At 39.6% G+C, this 19,480-nt stretch overlaps 1 protein-coding gene and 1 non-coding gene across 2 annotated transcripts; both read left to right on the top strand.

Annotated features, from left to right (window-relative positions):
* Positions 1 to 1,378: 1,378 nt before the first annotated feature.
* On the top strand, positions 1,379 to 2,680 carry LOC115810309 (otoraplin-like). The gene is made up of 4 exons (XM_030772236.1): positions 1,379 to 1,502; positions 1,722 to 1,861; positions 2,187 to 2,297; positions 2,517 to 2,680. Exons 1-4 carry the CDS (start codon positions 1,379 to 1,381, stop codon positions 2,538 to 2,540), a joined length of 399 nt encoding a protein of 132 aa, XP_030628096.1. The 3' UTR covers positions 2,541 to 2,680.
* Positions 2,681 to 7,867: 5,187 nt separating this feature from the next.
* Positions 7,868 to 7,983, top strand: LOC115810994 (U5 spliceosomal RNA). The gene has a single exon (XR_004025255.1). It is a non-coding gene; the product is annotated as a U5 spliceosomal RNA (small nuclear RNA).
* Positions 7,984 to 19,480: the final 11,497 nt, after the last annotated feature.

Raw genomic sequence — 19,480 nt, 5'->3', positions numbered from 1 at the left:
TTGGTTAAAGTTAAGCTCTACTATCCTGTGAAAGAATAGTTTACTTGTCTTCCTTGCACTGTTTTGAGCATCCTTTTTCCCTGGACCTTATGTCGTCCATGAACCTGTCTGTGAATTTTGCCCATGAATCTTGCCTGTGAATCCTGTCTGTGAACCTGTCTGTGAATCCTATCTGTGGGTGTATCTTGTTAACCTGAGCCTGTCTGTACAGCTGACCTGTCATGTTCAAATAAATCTCATGGTTTTTGTACATGCATTTAGTCTCTCCAACTTTTCATGATCATGCTATACAATTTGTTAATTTCAGACAGATTCAAAACACTAACAGCCTGATGACTGAAACAAAGGGCCCATAACACAATCACAAAAAAAAAAGATAATTATGACAATATTTTTTGTCATTTATTTTAAAACTTTAAAAAAAGTGTAGCAAATATTTGGTTCCTCTACAGCTGTAGTGTCTTCTGTTTGGGCTCTGGCTAGCCTCCAGTGTCCCCTCGGATTTCAAGTCACCTCTTGGACTTTTCAGCAGCTGTTTGTGACGTATTTAATGGTCATGCAGAGACAGAGGAGAAGCTGATTCACCATGTCATTTATGGAGCTCCAGTCTTGGCCTTTGGGAGCCAGGGTCAGTTGAAATGAGGAGTGAAACGTGACAAGGATTTGCCCACCCAGGCTCCCTTCATCCCTTTTTAGGCATAGAACAAATTACTACAGATCCCTGAGCATTTGTGGTATTCCCTCTGTAGTTTATAGGTGAGACAACTGGATTAACGTCGATGTCCTTAAAACACAGTAAAGGCCAGTGATCTGCAAATGGCAACACAGCATTGTATGAATTCATTCAGTATGATCACATTCATTTATACCATCTCCTATTGGAAACCACAGTGACCTCCCTGCCTATGGATATTTTGAGGTGATTTGGAGTAGATATTGCATGCTTGAATACTTGGTGTGGAACAACCAAATTTATCAGTGTCATTTCACAGTAATTTCATGTTTGTAGGGTCGATCAAATTTCAATGTCTCTGCATAGCCCCAACAAGGAGAGAGAAATGACACAGTTGGGAGACTCATTGCCACTCTTATGTAATACAAAAGTTTCAAATGCCCTGATGAAAACTGAGGACACAAACAAGGGAGGTTGTTGTTCAGCATAAACAAGACAGTGCTTGATTTGTGGGGAGAAAGTATTTGTTCAGTAAATATAACCCTGCCAGAAGTGGAGTTTTTTTCAGATGTGCGGAATGTGGAACAGGGCAGTTCTGATTGGCTGCGGAGGCTGTGACACAGTGGTTCTGTCTATTCTCTATATATAGGAGAGAAGTTGTGGAATTTTGCAGTCAGGGTTAACCTCAAACAACTTGCATGAAAGATGGCCAACTCACGCTGTCTCTTTATCCTGATCTTTTGCCTGGGACACCTGTGCCAACATGGAGATGCCGCCCGCATAGAGAAACTGGCAAACAGAAAACTATGTGCAGACAAGGACTGTTCCTGTGAGTCACCTGTGCTTGAATAGGACATGAAATTAAAGTAAAGCTGTACTATTTTGTGCATGCTGCACGTAATATTTGCAGATTATGAGTATGGAGGAAACATTTTCACATAAGAGGAATAAGACATTTGAAATACATAACGTATTTCAGATATGCAACAGATGTTTATGCTGCTGCTGTGAACACACAATGTTTTTACTGCTTATATTTTATATTTAGATGCCATTTCAATGGCCAGAGCTCTTGAAGACTATACTGCCTCTGACTGCAGATACATAAATCTGAAGAGAGGCCAGATGATCTATGTTTATTCCAAACTGAAACCAGTAGAGGGTGCTGGAGTCTTTTGGTCTGGAAGTGTGAGTGTCATAGAATCGAGTGATCAAAGAGTTATCTAGATTATTTCTTTATGTAATTTTTCTGATAAATTAACGATACATACAGTTTATAATTATTATTATTATTATTATTATTATTATTATTATTACTACTAGTAGTAGCAGAAGCAGTAGCAGTAGTATTAAACCACTCATTTTTTAGGGCTCCGCACGTAAAGTTTTTAGTTTTGCAGATGTTCTTTGTTTGGTATGGCTGGCATGGTCCTGATCCTGAAGATAAAATGGATTTACTGTATGGATCCTCTGTTTGCACCTATGAGTCTCCTGACAGTCCTCTCTGTTGCAGGTTTACAGTGATCGATATGTGGACCAGATGGGTATTATTGGATATTTCCCCAGTAATTATGTGAACGAAACACACATATTTCAGAAAGATACTGTTGAGATCCCCACAACTGTGAGTTTCTCATTTTCGCCAGTTTGACCTGTTTTTTTCTTGGATGTTTACTACTTTGCCTCTTTCTCTCTCTCTCTCTCTCTCTCTCTCTCTCTCTCTCTCTCTCTCTCTCTCTCTCTCTCTCTCTCTCCCTCCCTCCCTCTCTCTGTCTGTTATTTTTAGATGATCTGGTTTTGGCTTCAACAGTTTAACTTTATTTATCTTCATTCATTTGTGTAGGAAATGGATTTCTACTGTGCTTGAGGTGAAGAATGAGACGAGTGTTGTTGGGACAGGGCATGCTTTACTTTGCCATATCCTCATTACTCTTCTACTTTGAATCCTTATCTCTTGTCTTCTTTTCATGTGAAAAGATACATTTCTGAAAGAGTCTTGTAAGGCGTTTTCACTTCTAATTATAAATTGCCCCCAAATGGAAACTAATTATTCCTGCTCTTTGTAGTAGTACTGGAAAAGCAACATATTAAGAAACTGAACATATAAACAATGGTTTGTTTTAAGACACTGCAAACAGATAGCACAGTAATATATCATGAAAAGAATGCTAGCGCCAGTTAATGAAGAGAGATCATCTGTATTTCAGTGCATTAATAAATATGAAAAAAATTCCTCCAGATACCTAAATGAGTCTTTAATTGTCTTTAAATTTGAACAGGTTCCACGGATTCTGTCTGCCTTTGCAGGGAACATGTACTGTTGTTGCTCAGCCATTACTTATTAACTTTAGTTAAAAAAAAAAAAGTTTGCATTAATTTTGAACTTTATCGTTTTAATTTCATGTTATCATTCTAGTAATTAATAGATTCAAGGCCTAATTTCATACCTCTGTTTTGTGACAATATTCAGTAATTTCTTTACCAGTTATTTAAATGGCCTTTTCGGTAATTTCAGGCTGCAGACATAGCAAAAGGCAGGAAGATAATTCACAAAGCATGCATTGATTCAACAATGCATGCTTTTGTCATCCCAGCCATATACACACATAGTGGGATGAAACTGTGTGTCCTCAGGATGTGGTAGCCACTGCACCTCACATGCACCTTATTTTCAGTTTTGTGAGCAGAATGAAAATGCTAGGAGCACTCAGGGAATATGAGGATCAAAGATTAAAATAAATGGCTCTGAAAACCAAGTGTATATTACATTTATTTCCTGTTCTCTTGTCAACTAAAACAAACTTGTAAGCATGAACATCAACATGGACCAAGGTTAAAGCAGAAAAAGAGAAAAACAAGTTCGTACCTCTTTCCTTCTTTCCATTAATGTGAACTAGACATTTGAATGAAGCTGAAACAATGATTTCTGGTTCATGTAAATGAGCGTCTGCATTGTGAAGGGAGGAGAGGAGAGGCACAGTATGTCTGGCTTTGTGGACTGAACACTGCTGTTAACTTTGTGTTGAAACGGCCTGCAGGGTGAGAGCTATTAATACACCATCTGCTGTAAAGGGCAGTCTATCATGTTGACCTTGGGGAAAATGCAAATTAGTTATGTGGATGGGTATAAAGGATGATATTGAAGGGAAACACACAATGTATATTTACAAGTAGTATTGAGCGACAGAGTCGCAGCAATATATTCATGATGAGAAATTTTTTTGAAAGCTCAGTTGATTTAAATGTGCAGCAGTATTCAATGATTACACTATCTGCATGTTAGGAATACATTGTTATCAATTGTCTATATGTTATGACAAAGATATTACTACTGATGCACAATAACTTAATTTAAGAAATTCACATCTAATGTTTAAACAAACTTAGATCCACATCTATGATGAGCAGTACAAAAGTTAGCAACTTACGTCTTATCAAAGTACTGTAAATAGGTGTGCTCTCTGGAGAAATAAAACATGGCCTGACATTTCCCTCCTCATTTAAAAGTACTTCAAACATATAACACTGGTGCACAATCTTCCTTCCACACTTTGACTGCTTCAGGACTTGCAACATCTAACTCTGTGTCTCTCATTCATATCACATTATACTGTTATGTGATTAAATCTAAGCCCTTCACCATAGCTATTATACTACCCAGCCCAAAGCTGTCTAAATTAATATATGCTTAATCACTGAAGCCATGAACAAGGATAAAAAGTGTATCACAAGAATAAATTTCAACCTCCATTTTCCTTTCCCTTTTGCCCACAGCTGTAAATCCCAACGAAAGTCTGACAGGATCTTATTCCTGTTTTTATTTTATTTATGTTGTATTATTTCTTATTATGGTTGTCTTATTGTATTTTATTTTATTTTGGTAAGATAGTACTGAGTAAAGCAGTTAGGAATTCTAAAAAAAAAAAAGAAGTCTGTATTCTTTTTAAAATAATATTGTCACGCACTCACTGCCCCCTCCTGGTGATTCAGCCTATCGCTGCTCGACTCCGTCGGCTTATTAAAAACCTGTCACAGTTGGAGAAGTGTTTTCTGTTATTTCCTTCTGGTTTTGTGTTTTCCCTCTCCCCTGTGTCTCCTGTGCCCCCCTTGTTGTCTCTCTCTCTCTCTTTCTGTGGCGTTTCTGATTGCCGAACCAGCTGACACACCTGTAACCCATAAACTTGATCTGTTCTGCAGCATATCTACCCTGGTTTTCCAACCACTCACCACCAGTTCGTTGCCTCAGCCAGCATGGTAGAGCTCTTTTCTCGAGCATTAGTACATTCTAAACGTTTCTCTAGTTTATTGGTTGTCAGTCTAATTTCTGTCTCCCTATGTCTAGGATCACTCTCTCCTGCCTACTTGCCTGCCCTGCCTGCTTCTCACCAGCCGTCTACTTACTCAGCCACACTCACAACCCTGTCTCTGCCGTCCTCCATCCCACCACACTCTCAGTCCAGTCCTCACGCATCTGCTTCACCTACATCACCAGCCGTTACCTCTGTGTGCTTTCAAGTCTTGCCTGTTGACATTTTGATCTTCATTCATCTCCATTTACCAACCCTGCAATAAACCTAACCTCATTAATTCTAACACTGTGTCTGTGTCCTACGTTTGGGTTCACTCTGTTGATTGCAACAAAACCAGCCGATTGGATTATATGTTGCAGCTGTTTCCAGTTTGTTCCCTCGTTCTGCAATGTATAAAGAGACCTGATTGTCTGTAAAGTTTGCACCTGTCATTTCCTTTTTGTTTCTTGCTTGTGTTTTGGAGAACCCCATTGTTAAAATGAACAGCTTACTCATAGTACTATGAGAATGAAGTAATTGAGAAATATTCATAATATTACGAGAATAAAGTGGTAAATTAATGAGAAAAGGTCATAATATTACGAGAATAAAGTTTTAATTTTGTGAGAAAAAAACATTTTTTAGGAAAAACGCTGAAGTGACGCAAGTCGGCCGACGGTGGTATAGCATTGTCACGCTAGGAGCTGTTGTCTACATGGAGCTGCTTTTTCCCTGCCATAGCCCTCAAATAGTAAGCTGGATAAACACGTTCTTCCTCTAGTTTAAAATGCAGATCACAGCCACACAAGCGGACACACAAGCACCTACCGAAGCGGAGTGTACGCTACCTCTTTAATGTACAAACAAATAGGTATTGGACATTGTAGAAATGGTCACTGTTGTGGGATATAAAATATCAAAAACTAAGTTTAGTGGGCAGTTTAGTGGGCAGTTAGAGAACTGCGGTTGTGACTGAAGGGTTGTGACTGAAGGGTTGCCAGTTTGATTCTCAGGCACTTAACCCCAATGCCCCCAGGGTGCAAGGAATGCTGCCCACTGCTCCTGCGTCTGGTGTGTGTGTGTTCATTACCGCTGTGTTGGATGGGTTAAATGCAGAGGACAAATTCACTGCTCAGTGTGTATGTGTGATCACAGAGATTTACATTTACATTAAAAACTAAATTTAAGACGTTCTAAGACTTTATATTTTACATGGATTTTTAAAAATGGTGGTTGCAATCACCGTATACCTACATCTGGACCAATCACCATACACCTACCTCACCCAGGGTTCCTATTGCGCTGCAAATGTACCTACCCTGAAGTAGGAGCTAAAAAAAGCCCCTCAAAACAGTGTTCTAAGAACTATGATCGTTCTAAGTTCCCATGTTGTGAACAAGGGGGTACATCCTCCAACAGTTCTAATAACTATGGAAAAGTTCCTCCAGTGCGAAAGCACCTTTTGTGACCCTGGCAGGTTGGAGGAGCTCTGCTCTCAAGTTGCTCTCCAAATTTGTGCCCTGATCAGAATGTAGTGTTTCCGGTAAACTATAAACACAAAACACATTGTTCCAGAGCTTCCTGGCAACCTGTTTTCCTGTCTGGTTGGCACAGAGAAAAATGTGAGTGAGCTTAGTGAAGTGGTTGGTGACTACAAGGATATCCAGAGAATGCTGCTTACTATCCTCAGTCATACTATCCTCCATATGTGGGCAGCCGTGTTCTAAAGGTTACAGACCAGGCTCTTGACCGGAGGGTTGCTGGTTCAATTCCAAGGACCAACATCCATGGCTGTGTGCCCTTGAGCAAGGCACTTTAACCCCAATGCTGCCTGGCTGCAAAGAATCCTGCCCACTGGTCCTGTGTCTGGTGTGTGTTCACTACTGGTGTGTTGGATGGGTCAAATGCAGAGGACAAATTCACTGCTCACTGTTCACGGTGTGTGTGTGCGATCACAGAGACTTACATTTTACATTTACATACCAACTCCTTTGGGAATGAACTCTTGATACTTTCCAAGGACACACGGGCAGCAGGGTCTGGTGACTTTGCAAAGACACATCTCTGACAGCATCTGACATGTCCCCTAATGTCGCCCTCCATATTAGGCCAATAAAACTGCTGTCTCGCAAGCGACAGAGTATGGAAGAGATGCAAAGGGAGCGGCCTGCCGCTGACCGTGGCTTGCTTTAGGAGAGGCCCTGTGCCGTGTGCCTCAGGGACTGCTGGGCAGTGGTTTGTCAAAAGCGTTGACCATTTCATCTCCCTCTCAGTCTAGTCTTGGAAGGCAGCCCGTTGTTACGGCAGCTGCAAGGAAATGTGTCTACGGTCATGCTAGGGAGCCCACCCATGTGTCTCCACTGTCCCTGCTAGGCTGGCCCTCCTTAGCTTTGTGCAGGCTAAGACTTGGGTCTGTTTTTCTTTGTACGGCAATATTGAGAAGGCTTCCATTTCATTGCTGTAATTCCATTGTCCAGCAGACAAAAAACATTTTGGAGCTGTGTTCCACAACTTACATTTCTTGAACGACACCAAAGGCCCATCCAGAGCTGGGCAAACAGGGAGAAGCTAAACAAAAGCATTCCAAGAGGTTTGCCTTTCACGGAGGGTTTGGGCGGAGATGAGCTTAGGAGGCAACCTTTCCTCGACTTGCATTAGGACAGAGCTGGGAATGCTGGGAAAATGCGTTGTGGGGACTGGCAACAGCCCAAAGCCCAACGCCCAACACACAGGGAGTCTGATGGTGGTTCAAGTGTTAACCCCCCGCACAGAACAGCACAGAGGTAGAGTGTGAAGGTAAGCTCAAGAAAGGCATCAAACTCTTAAGAAGCACGTCCCCCTTGCTGCCGTGACATTTCAAGTCGTGCCGACTGAGGGCGTCCCATGGTGCCCATCTTGCTGCCGGTAGCTCGGGTTTCTCTTTCATTCACATACAAGTCTTTCTCCTTTTACTAAAGATTTCCATGGAGAGGAGCTTTCAAGAGTTCTCTGTATTTTTGGGAGCTCTGCCAAGGCAGAGCTATGTTAAGATGTCAAAGAAGAGATGCAGGGGGAGCGGCCTGCCCCTGACCGTGGCTTGCTTTAGGAGGGGCCCTGTGCCGTGCACCTCAGGGACTGCTGGGCAGTGGTTTGTGTGGCTCTTTTTGGATGGATTTGTCAAAAGCATTGACCATTTCATCTCCCTACAGTCTAGTTTTGGAAGGCAGCCCGTTGTTACGGCAGCTGCAGGGAAACGTGTCAACGGTCGTGCTAGGGCCTTGGATAAGGAGCAATGCCTTTTCTTTCTTTCCTTTTGATTGCTTGTCCAGGGCCTGTGACCGTGTGGATCTTGAAATCCTTTTGCAAAGGCTTGTAATCGTGGCTTTGTCCCATGAAGCGGTGTGACGCTTGGAGTGCTCAAGTCCTTTTTTGGGTGGTCACAAGACAATCTAAGAAAGTTGAGGGGATATGATGCCAGCAGTGCCTGCTTTTCTGGTTGTTGCTTCTGCTCATATGTGAGTCTTGCTGTCCAAGATTTCTGTCCTGCTTTCTGGCCCTTGTCAGAGTGCAATGCTATGCTATACGTGTGAGCCTGCCCACGTGTCTCCACTTGGGAAGGCTTCCATTTCATTGCTGTAATTCCGTTGTCCAGCAGACAAAAGACATTTCGGAGCTGTGTTCCACAACTTACATTTCTTGAATGACACCAAAGGCCCATCCAGAACTGGGAAAACAACATCCCGGTACTCTGTAGCTCTCGGTCGGGACAAGTAGCTCTGTAGCTCCCTTAAGCTCATCTCCGTGTGCACGGAGATGAGCTTAAGGGCTGGGAATGCTCAGAAAATGCACAGCGCTCAAGTCTCTTTTTGTGCAGTTATAAGGCAATCTAAGAAAGCTGAGAAGATCCCAGTACAGAGCAAAATACCATCCCGGCACTCTCCAGTTCCTGGCTGGAACAAGCTGAACCAAAACATTCAAAAAAGTCTTGATTGAGTTCCTTTGTGGTCTACCAGCAACTGAGTCATTCTGATCCTGGACTTTTCTCATTGTACTTGCATGAGAATATGGTAACATTTTGGGATTTCTCCCAGGGAGACTATCAGTATGTAAAATATTGTTGTTGTACACTTGAACACATGAAAACAAGCACAAAATGTATGTATCATCATCTTGCAGGGGTTTTTTTTATAGTTGTTGTATAACCTTTTGGTTTTGATCCTGATCTTTTTTATGTAAATTGCAGGGTTAGATAGGGTTCAGATTAAGATTAGGGTTAGATTTAGGCTTGGTGTTATTGCAATGGGGATCAGGATGCTATCAACTGTTGTGAATTAGAATCTCTTCAAATTATAGTCTCTATTGGAATTAACTTTCTTTGGAGATATTTCTGTTCTCGACAGCTAATAAGCTGTACAATATGTCAGTTCCAAATTTTGGCCTCTGGAGGGAGCCAGTAAGTCTTCTTAGGGTTGAAGTGCATCTTTAACTGAAGATAAGTGGATCATAACATTCAAGGCTTGCACTGACCTCTTTTTAAAGTAATTTATTCATGTAAATTTCTGATTTACCAGTTTAATAAATCTCATTAGTTTATATACCCCTTTGTTTCAGAAACTTTAATACTGCAGTATTTAATACAGCAGAGTCACTGTTCTCTCCTCTTCAAAAATGATAATAACTTGTGTGAACACTTACTGTAGAGCTTGTTGTTAGTGTATACCTCTAGGTGTTACTGTTATGTGATTTATTTCTTTGTAACCTACCACAATTTCAAATGAAGCCCATAGTAATGTTGAGGTTAAATTCACTATCAAGATTTTAATTGCTTTCTTTAAATGCTTAGAGCATCCCAGACAATGTGTATGTGTGTGTGGTGTATACTATGTGTGAGAGTTTATGTTCTCAGCCAGCATGCTGGTACTCCCCCAGCTTAAAGACGATCACCAGTTCGACACTATTAGTGTTGTGGGGTTGTCATGGTTACAAGCAGGGCTGTTGTGTGCAGTGGAGTGACAAGGAATGGTGGGTAGACCTAAACGTGTGAGTTAGGGTAGTGGCAGCTGAGCTGTGCTGTGCTGGCCTGAGGAATTCCCATCTGAGGAGCCTTCACTGGAAATCAATCTCAAGTCCATCTGAGTCATAACATTTTTCACGACACCCACACTATGCTTTTTGTACCACTACAGGCTTTTACACCACTTAACTGCATTAGAATGAAAGCATTCTTGCTTTCACTCTACCTTCTGGGACTAATTTAAAATATATTCTACCTCGCACACTGCATTAATTTCTGATTTTTGGTTATTTAAAGATCTGTTTAAGTACTGAAAATATAGTGAATATGCCCTTGAACCCTCTGTGAAAATCTAAAGATCAAACAGAGATGGCAAAAGGTAAAAGTAGTAGTACTCTAGCTAAAAAAATTACTCTAAGTAGAGTTCAACTGACCACCGTTTTTTGGAAAGTGTAAGTGAGTGACTATTTTTACTCTTACTTAAGTATTCTTCAGGAGGGATATTTTAACTCTACTAGAGTGGGTTTTTTTTAGCAAAATTACTTTTACTTTTACGATCTCTGAAGCTAAAGCAAACAAAAAAGTAAAATCAAAGCAGTTGAACACAGAGTTGAGAGCAGAACAGAGCAATAGATTCATGTGATAGAGGCAAGTAACAGCTATACAGATTGGTCTGAATTGAACCTGCAGTGGTAAAAGATTAGAGCAATAGGCCAAAGTGTCTGAAGCACAAACTCACTGGCTTTGAAGGCAGGATGATGAGTGGGAGTGTTATTCAGCAAGAACATCTCATTTCTCTCCATGGGCAAACATTCCAGTCCTTGTCTTAGGATGGAAGATATTTGCTCAGCACAGTGGATTGGGGTGGACTCCATTTGCTGGCTCTGTCTGGACTGACAGGTGATTCCCTGATACGCTGTCACCCTTAATCAGCTCCTGCTCGCACGCTTGACCTGATCTGAGAATGGCGATAGTTTTCTTAGCTTGCTTTTCTCCTTCTTTACCCCTTTTCCCTTTGCTATTTGTCAAAGGAAGTGAGCAGTGTTTATGTGGACAAAAAGAGAGTGATGTGGAAAAAAATATTTTTTTGAATCACATGATTATTGAAATGTCTTTTTTAGTGGTTAATGGAAACAGTCTGGTAAAAAAGGGCTGGTCTGTTCAGTTCATCAGCTTGACACCTTTTTTGCTGACATGATCTTGAGCAAAGTGCTTAACCCAGAGGTTGCTAAAGAGGACAGTGAATTTTGGCTAACCGTTCAAATGTTCAAATTAACCTCTCTAAATCACCATTCTGCTGTGCTATATCTTATGTGTTAAAACCATTTTGCAGTACATGCACTGCATTGCCAATCTTGTTTTAAAATGTAAATCTCAAAAGGTGCAGTATATGGAACGTTTATGAATTTTCAACCATTTGGAACGAAGAGTGTTTGGAAATTGATGTAACTGTTTCTGAGTTTTTGTGTCATAATCAGTATTTTGTGCACTGAAAAGAACAACAGACTCAGAGCCAAAACTGAATTAAAACATAAAAACATTAAAACTTCATACAGCGTGTAGACAAAAAAAAATCACAATAAAATTTGTCTAAGGCTCAAACAGCTTTAGAGAAGAATCTAACTTTCACAGCATTGTTGTGATTTTGTTGAGCTAGCCATTCACAATACCGATCATTACAGGGAGTTGTAGTTCATGTGATAATGTCAGGTTTGTGGACCCATGGTTCGATGTGAGGTGACTACTTTCTTCTGCTCTGACTCATCCCCCTGCATTTTTCACTGACTCACTGATATGTAGTCCTGGACACTCACAACAAATCGTTGGAGGGTGCAGTTCTTCCGGGTCCTATAGGTTGTTTTATTTGTTGTTGTTGTTTTTGTTGTTGGATAATGTGGTCAGTACACATCATTTTTCTACATGCCTAATGTTTATTAGACACAGTTGACAGAGATGTCAATAAATAGAACTGTAAGGACACATTGAGATATAAACAGAAATTGCACAACATAATGAGTTAGTGGGGCAATGCAGAATGACTCAATCCTTTTTCTTTTTCAAGCTTAATAAGAGTTATGCCTCACAGAAGCTCTAATATTAATAAACCATTCAACTTTAAATTCAAACCCAAGTTGCCGTTTCCCTTGACCACTAAACCATTAAATATAAATTTAAATAGTCTACATATAGTAATGTGCATCTGTGTGTGTGTGCGTGTGTGTGTGTGTGAGTGAGTAAGTGAGTGTGAGAAAGAGAGGGGAGCGAGAGAGAGAGAGAGAGAGAGAGAGAAAATGCTATAAATACTGTCCACCATACTGCTTTCCAGTCATAGTGGTGTGTCACACCTGATTAAACCTTTCTTTCCACTGTGTGTTATGACCATAACCATGGTTACTGCCATGTTTCAGGAAAAGGGCATCAAGAAGAACAGGCCCAATACAGTACGACCTCTATGTTTTTGGGGGGGGGGGGGGGGGGGGGGGGGGGGTTGTGAAGGAAGTGTGCAAGAGACCAGAAATTGACCGAATCACTTCTTCCTATTCAGTGTCATTAACCTCTTGGTGACCCTCTGTCACCCTCACATAACAGACAGACTGTTAAACCAGGAGATCTTACAGCTGCCTAGGAGATCTTTATTGTCCTGTATTCAAAAGCAATGCTGATGTCATGAAATAAAAACGCCAATATATGCCAATATAGGCTACAGTCTAATGTCACCCCTATCCAGCAGCTGTTGTGGAAGTGTGTGTTTGTGTGTGTGTGTGTGTTGGGGGGGGGGGTGCTTCAGATGAAGGGACAGGTTGCTTTACTTGTCAGTAAGAAGAGTTTGGTGTCCTTTCAAGGTGATTTATTCCACGCCTGACTGGACTGCAAAGTAGGTATCACAAAAGTCTTCACACAGACTGCCTCCTTCGTATTGATCTGTCAGTTGTGTGTTGCACATTTGAATTGCAAACACTGCTTGTTTGTTCTCCCTTGACACAAAAGTAAAGGGCAGAACTAACAATATTGAATAAAGGCAATATCTCACACCACAGTTGGCACTGCTCTGTAGTACAGTGTGTGGCTTTACCATATCTGGGTATTAGTCCCTTCTAATTTGGCAACAATATAGCCTGATTTTTCTGTAACCAATCAGATTAATCAAGAAGTGGCCTGTCTGAGGGTTACTAGTCCTCTGTCAGAACACCCTGCTCATCTTTTTGGCTGAGAGCTAATGATGTGTGATATTTCACGCATCATTATGTCCATTTTGCCAATGCATTCTTTGCTTGTCCCTTTAAATGAAAAAGGGAAAAATGCATATGGTCTACTCACAGCATTCACCGTAAATGCCCTTTAATGTTCATTTAACATCCAATGCATTCATACATGATTTTTCTCCATGATGAGTAAACTGGATGGTGAATAAGTAATTGTTAGTATGAATTTCATTAACAGATTTCTAATACAACCTTAAACCGCTTCAAGAAAAACAAACAAACAAACGAATGGATAAATACGTTTTTTTCATATCTTTTTTCCATATAAATGCAGCTCAGATGGTGGCCTGGCAGTCTGGTGGTCACTGCGTAGATTTATTAGAGGATTAATGGAGAAAACTAAAAGAGACTAAACTTTGTGCACTCTTGGGAGCAACAGATTTGGTCATTACATTTTGTATTTTGGTGCCTAGTTTGTTTTGGGATTTAGTTTAAAATATGCATACTTTACTGCTGTCCTCTGCCCTAATTCCACTCGGTCAGAATAAAAGTGTAGAATAAAAAACGAGGCTTACATTTGATATCTGTGTTTTGTGAAATGGATGGGTGCTATATTGGGGGTGTTGGATAAGCTCTGGGTAATCTGTTGGCAAACCATGCTGAATTGTTATGAGTGTAAATTAATTTCTGAGGTAATTAGGCTCCATGAGAGTCACATGATGTACTTTTTCTTTCCTGACTCGCATTGAAATTGTCTAAAGCTACTTTTCTCCATATAATGTGGAATTAATTTCATGCATTAATTTCAAGCTGTGTCACATTCTGGCAAGATTTTCTCCCCTTATTCTCCCCTTACCTCCATCCATCCATCCATGTATCCATTCGTTCATTCATCTATTCACCCATCCATCATTCATTTATCCATCCCTCCATGGGTCCGTCCATTCATTCATTCATTTATTCTTTACACTTTCCCTCCTTCCTTCCTTACTAGAATCTGGTCTGTGAAGTGCTTCAACTGGGGGCTAATGATCGTATTGTAAATTCAGACACTGAACGATTGCTCCTTGCTTATGCAGTTGTTCATTCCACAGAGACAGATGTACATTTCATTTTGCAGCTGTGGATGCTCTTGAACTCTTTGCAGAAGTGACCATAACTTATTTTACATTGATAATTTGCTCATCCAGGGAAAGTAGAGCATGAGTGGAAAAGTCACAGGATTTCTCCTAAGAATTTTGCCACACGTTTGCATTTACGCTATGGTGAACTGACACATTACCAGACCAGTGGGGAAAGGGAGGGAGATCCACCTGAAATGCAGCACATTTGGATAATCTTACTCCTGTCACCTCTTTTGAAAGACAAGACACAGACCAGTGCAGTACTAGACGCATTTTATAGTCATCTGATCATTTTGATTGATGTTACCTTCCTGATAGAATGCTCCATGGTTCACCTGTGAAACAGGAGAGCCTGTACCGTAATGATGCCTAGGACCATGTTCTACAGCAAAGATTGAGTCTCTATGACATGGGAATGAAAAAAAAAATTAATGTTTTTCTCTTTGGAAGCACTCTGTCTTGACACACGAGTCATGTGGAAATGAATTAATTGGTGTTATGTTTTTAGAGGGGCAGGAAGTGTTCATGGTCAAATTTGAAGTAAACGTAAAAGTATTTTGTTATTTTGTATTTTTGTGCTCAGGCAATTGAAAATGCAATTATAGTTTTGAAAGATTTTTTTCAATTAGGTTTGATTTTTCTTTTTATCTCTGATGTTTTTATTTGGATATTTTTCAATGACTGAACACTGAAAAATAGAGCCAAAGCAATCGAGAAGAACTATAAAATGTGAGTCATTGAACTCTACATTGTAAAAAAAACAAACAAAAACATCAAAACACTTACAAAACTCATAATAAAATCTCTTTGGAAAAAGTTTAGATCAAAACCCTAGTCCTTTAGGTAGTATGGAGCAATTTTTTTGTCAGCATGATATTATTATCATATCATATATAAATTTGCCAATACCACATCCTTACGCATGTTAAATTGATGAAGTAAGACGGTAAAACCATATACTCACATTGTATTTGTTTCAGTGATTACTGATAAATGGTGGTCTCACAAAGAGTCTCAGTTCGGTCTTTGTTTTTGGAAAGAACACAACAATGTCACTGGAACCAATGTATACTTGCATACTATAATAATATCAATAATATAATTTATGTATGTATTCATGTGTATATGTATATATATATATATACACGTGTGTGTGTGTGTGCGTGTGCGTGTGCGTATATATATATACATATAAACATTTGCAGAAATGTCCGTAAACATTTCCTCAACAAACACTGCTATCAGTAGCAATACATGTCTAAGTAAACATATAGTGGGCATACAGAGGGATAAGTATCTATTAGAACAGATCCACCATTCACTTCTGTTACATCTAGAAGAAGTCTGAGGGAGTCTGGCTGTCTATATGTGATTCTCCTCACAGAGCCAGCCTGCTGCACAGTGCCTATGGTTTGGACCAATAACCCAAAGCAAAGCAGTTGAGCACACTCCACTGGTAATGACACAGACACACAGAGCAAGGGCACAGTGCCATTTCCTCAGGGCTTTTATGGATGTGTGTGTGTGTGTGTGTGTGTGTGTGCACATGCGTGGACATACGTGCATGTGTACTACCATATATAAAAAGTTGAGCGTGCACCAAAATAATGCAATGCAGTACAGTGGCTATATTATCATGCATCTATTAAATAACATCTAAAATTGGTTTATTCATAATCAAAAGCTGCAATGCAATATAAATAATATGAAATATTACTAAGAATCAGAATAGAGTGGGGCAATTTCAGGCGTTATTTATAGGAAGAACATAATTACACATGAATATTTAGAAGACTGAAACATTATGAAAACATCAGGTGGCAATTTTTGTTTAGCGTGATGAGACAGGCTTTCTCTTTCACCTTGCAGAGACTGAAATCTGTTCTCTGTGTGACACAGGTGTTTTACAGGCATCAGCCACGCTTTTTAGTCATGGCTGCCTTGTCCCAGGATTAAAAGAGAACACTGAAATCTTACCGTTTCCCTGGGCTTTATCTTCTTGAACAGACATAAATGAAGCAGAAATTGTTTCATTGTTACATGTTCTGTCTGTGCGGAAGACTTGGCACATCTCAGCGAGAAGCCTGCTGTTCCCCCGGTCCTTCTTAAACCATAGTGACTTCAAAGATTCAACTGTCTCAGGCCTCTGCTGAGCACGATGTTCGTCATGACAACCCGTTACCCTCTGCAAAAGGAATGAGGCTGAGCAAAGCAATTAAGTGGTGAAGTAAATTGGAGAGCATATGAATGTGACTGGTATTTAATATCTGTGTTTTCTTGAAAATAAGTAATTAAGAAGGAAATCCACTGGGAAGAGAATTGATCTGAGGTAAAAGAAGTACATCTGCTTGTTGATAGCTCAGCTGTCATGTCCCTGGACCAACTATTCCCACAGCCCTTAAACACAAATGCTGAAAGTATTTCTACCTCAGTGCAGTACTGTTTAGCTTAAGCTTAGAGAAATGCACAGCCACTCAGATTTAGAACTCCCTGAGGACAAGATCCCAAACAGCGATATTATTCACAAAACGCTGTTGTCAGTTCCATAACGAGAGGATCATGTCAGTAACCAGCTAAACACAGTTTATGTCATTGATATACATTGTTCATGTGTTCATCTTGACCATCCTTTGTTTAACCAACTATGAGGGATTAAAGACCGACTCCGACTCTGCCTGGTCATATTTATTCGTCAGGAATCACATTATCATTCCCTTGAGTACATGGATTAAATCATTCACACTGTGGCATTCCTGTCCCAATGAACACACTTCTGGAAAAATGTAGCTTGCATAACTACCTCAGGATTCAACGTTCAGCATTTAATTATACCAGTGACAGTGCAAAGGTATGTAACTTACTTGTAAAAGTGTAATATTTGAATTGATTTATGACATGTACATTTGTCAACACATTCATTTTGTTTGTTTGTTTGTTTGTTTGTTTGTTTTAATGTGACTTACTACTTGTTTCTGCAAATTCAACATGTTTATCTGGCATCAAATTGTACCACTTCAATCAAATGAACTGGGGTAAAATGAAGCCTTACCTTCATGAGACCAAACATAAATAAATAAATAAATAAACAAACAAACCAACCTTGAGATGGCTACAGACAACCACAAAGGGGGAAAAAAGCTCTGTATGAGTAAACAGCCCATTTGTTTCCTTGGTAATTCTGTTCTTTGTTTCCAGGGTCAATGGACGCTGTATGGATTAGGAGGGTTTGTTAAGGATAATGGCTTTTTCATTGATCAAGCAATGTATAGTAATTTTTTATAGCAAGGTGAGATTGTGTTGTATTATTTGACATTTGTCCTTCCATTCACTACTCAGTATTAACTTTTATAGCGCAGGTCATGGTAAATGAGGTGTTTTGTTTTAAGTGCCACGTTTCCCAGCAAGATGTTTGATTATGTAGATAGCGCAAAAAGAAGAGGATTATAGAACAATCATCCTTTCATTCTGCTTCTGAACACTGAGTGTTCAGCTCGATAATAACTGCATACATACATACATATATATATGTGTGTGTGTGTGTGTGTATATATGTATGTATATCCACACACACACACACACACACACACACACACACATATATATATATATATGTAAACAATATATTAACAATGTCAGTATGTGTGTATGTATATGATAGATGTATGTGTATACACATGATAGCTAATTTTACTGTTGCATTTGTGAAAAACCTCAATTCAGTGTGCATCTGTCTAATAAAGACCACACGGCTGCTGTTTTTCTTATTAAACACCTCTTTACTTGAATTACATTTCATTTCAGTCTTAATCTGAAATGCATTATCATTATTATATATATTTTTTTTTTTAATCAAAAGCTCTGTGAGTCTTGTGAGCATGGCTTGTAGCTTACGTGGCCAAACCATTAAATGGACAGAGCTAGACTTAACAAGTTCACACTTCCTTGCTAAGACGAGTTCTCATCTGAAGGTCTCTGTAACACAGATGTAGCTGTTTAGACATGGGGGCTAGGCTTACCGACTACTCTCTCTTATGTAATGGAGTCAGGGAATTATTGAATGTCATTTCAGCCATGGATACCATGCAATGGAAACAAAAAAAAGAAAAGTTGTGACGCATAGTGCTGATGTAGTACATTAAAAAAATTTCCAAATTCATCTGTAACCAGTCATTAAAATCTAATAGTGTGAAGAGCTGTAAATGTTAAATAAACATTAAAGCGCAAACTTTTGATGAATATTAGTTCCTATTGTGATGAATGCATATTGTGCTAATTTGCTTTACTTGACTGGCTTCAAATGGATTTCCAAATGGAACAAAATCTGAAGTGTTTTTTGAACTCATTGACTTATTTAATCTAATCTTACTAAAGACGAGCAGTCAAGTCAAGCAGAATCAGAGGCGGAAAACACATTTTATTTGTGATGTTTTGTTTTTTTTTGTTATAAGTGCAGTGTTCTCTCTCAGCCAGAAGCAATCAAAACAGAGCATATAAGAGTGACTATGAACAGGCTGTGCTTCTTTTCATTCCATTTCTCCTTTTAGGGTTTCTTTTTGTCCACTGTTTCATAAACAATTCTATCAGGAAGCCTTATCAAACACCAACAGAGGAGTGCCTTGCTGGAAGTAGTAGAACACTACTTATGCCTTGCCTCTCAGGCCAGAAAAAATATTCTGTTTGCTTTTCTAATGGAGTGTGTTCTCCGCACTGGTCAACTGTTGCCTCTATGGCGAGAAGAGCATATAGGCAGACAACCCAAAGACACCATTACCATTAGCGCTAATGTGATTTTGAAATGGAAAGACCATAAAGCCTCACAAAAGGTGCACCACTGGTTTTGTCGCACTTGCATGATAACAACGTTGGTATAGTCAAGGTCACAGCTAACGTGTCATGGCTGAGTCCTGGCCTTGCATCATTCACAACCCGGCTCATTGCTTTCATTCAATTTCAGTGTTTTTCCAGCTAATTAAAGGCCAGTCAACAGCACTCTGCATGCTGTCATGTATTTGAAGTTTGAATTTTTTTTGCCTATGTGATTTTTTCTATTATTGCTTACACTGCAGTCATTTTTAAATGTTTGAAGCTGTTGTAAGAGGTTAATTTTTTCTTTTTACAATAGCTTCTTATTCCTGTATGGCTGTTAAATTAGTGTTGGAGAAGGTGAGTGAATTCTACAAAAGACAGCTGTGATTTAC

The sequence above is a fragment of the Chanos chanos genome, chromosome 4 (genome assembly GCF_902362185.1).
Source record: "Chanos chanos chromosome 4, fChaCha1.1, whole genome shotgun sequence".
Lineage (NCBI taxonomy): Eukaryota > Metazoa > Chordata > Actinopteri > Gonorynchiformes > Chanidae > Chanos > Chanos chanos.
The sequence above is the reverse complement of the archived record's forward strand: the minus strand, read 5'-3'. Positions and strand labels throughout refer to the sequence as shown.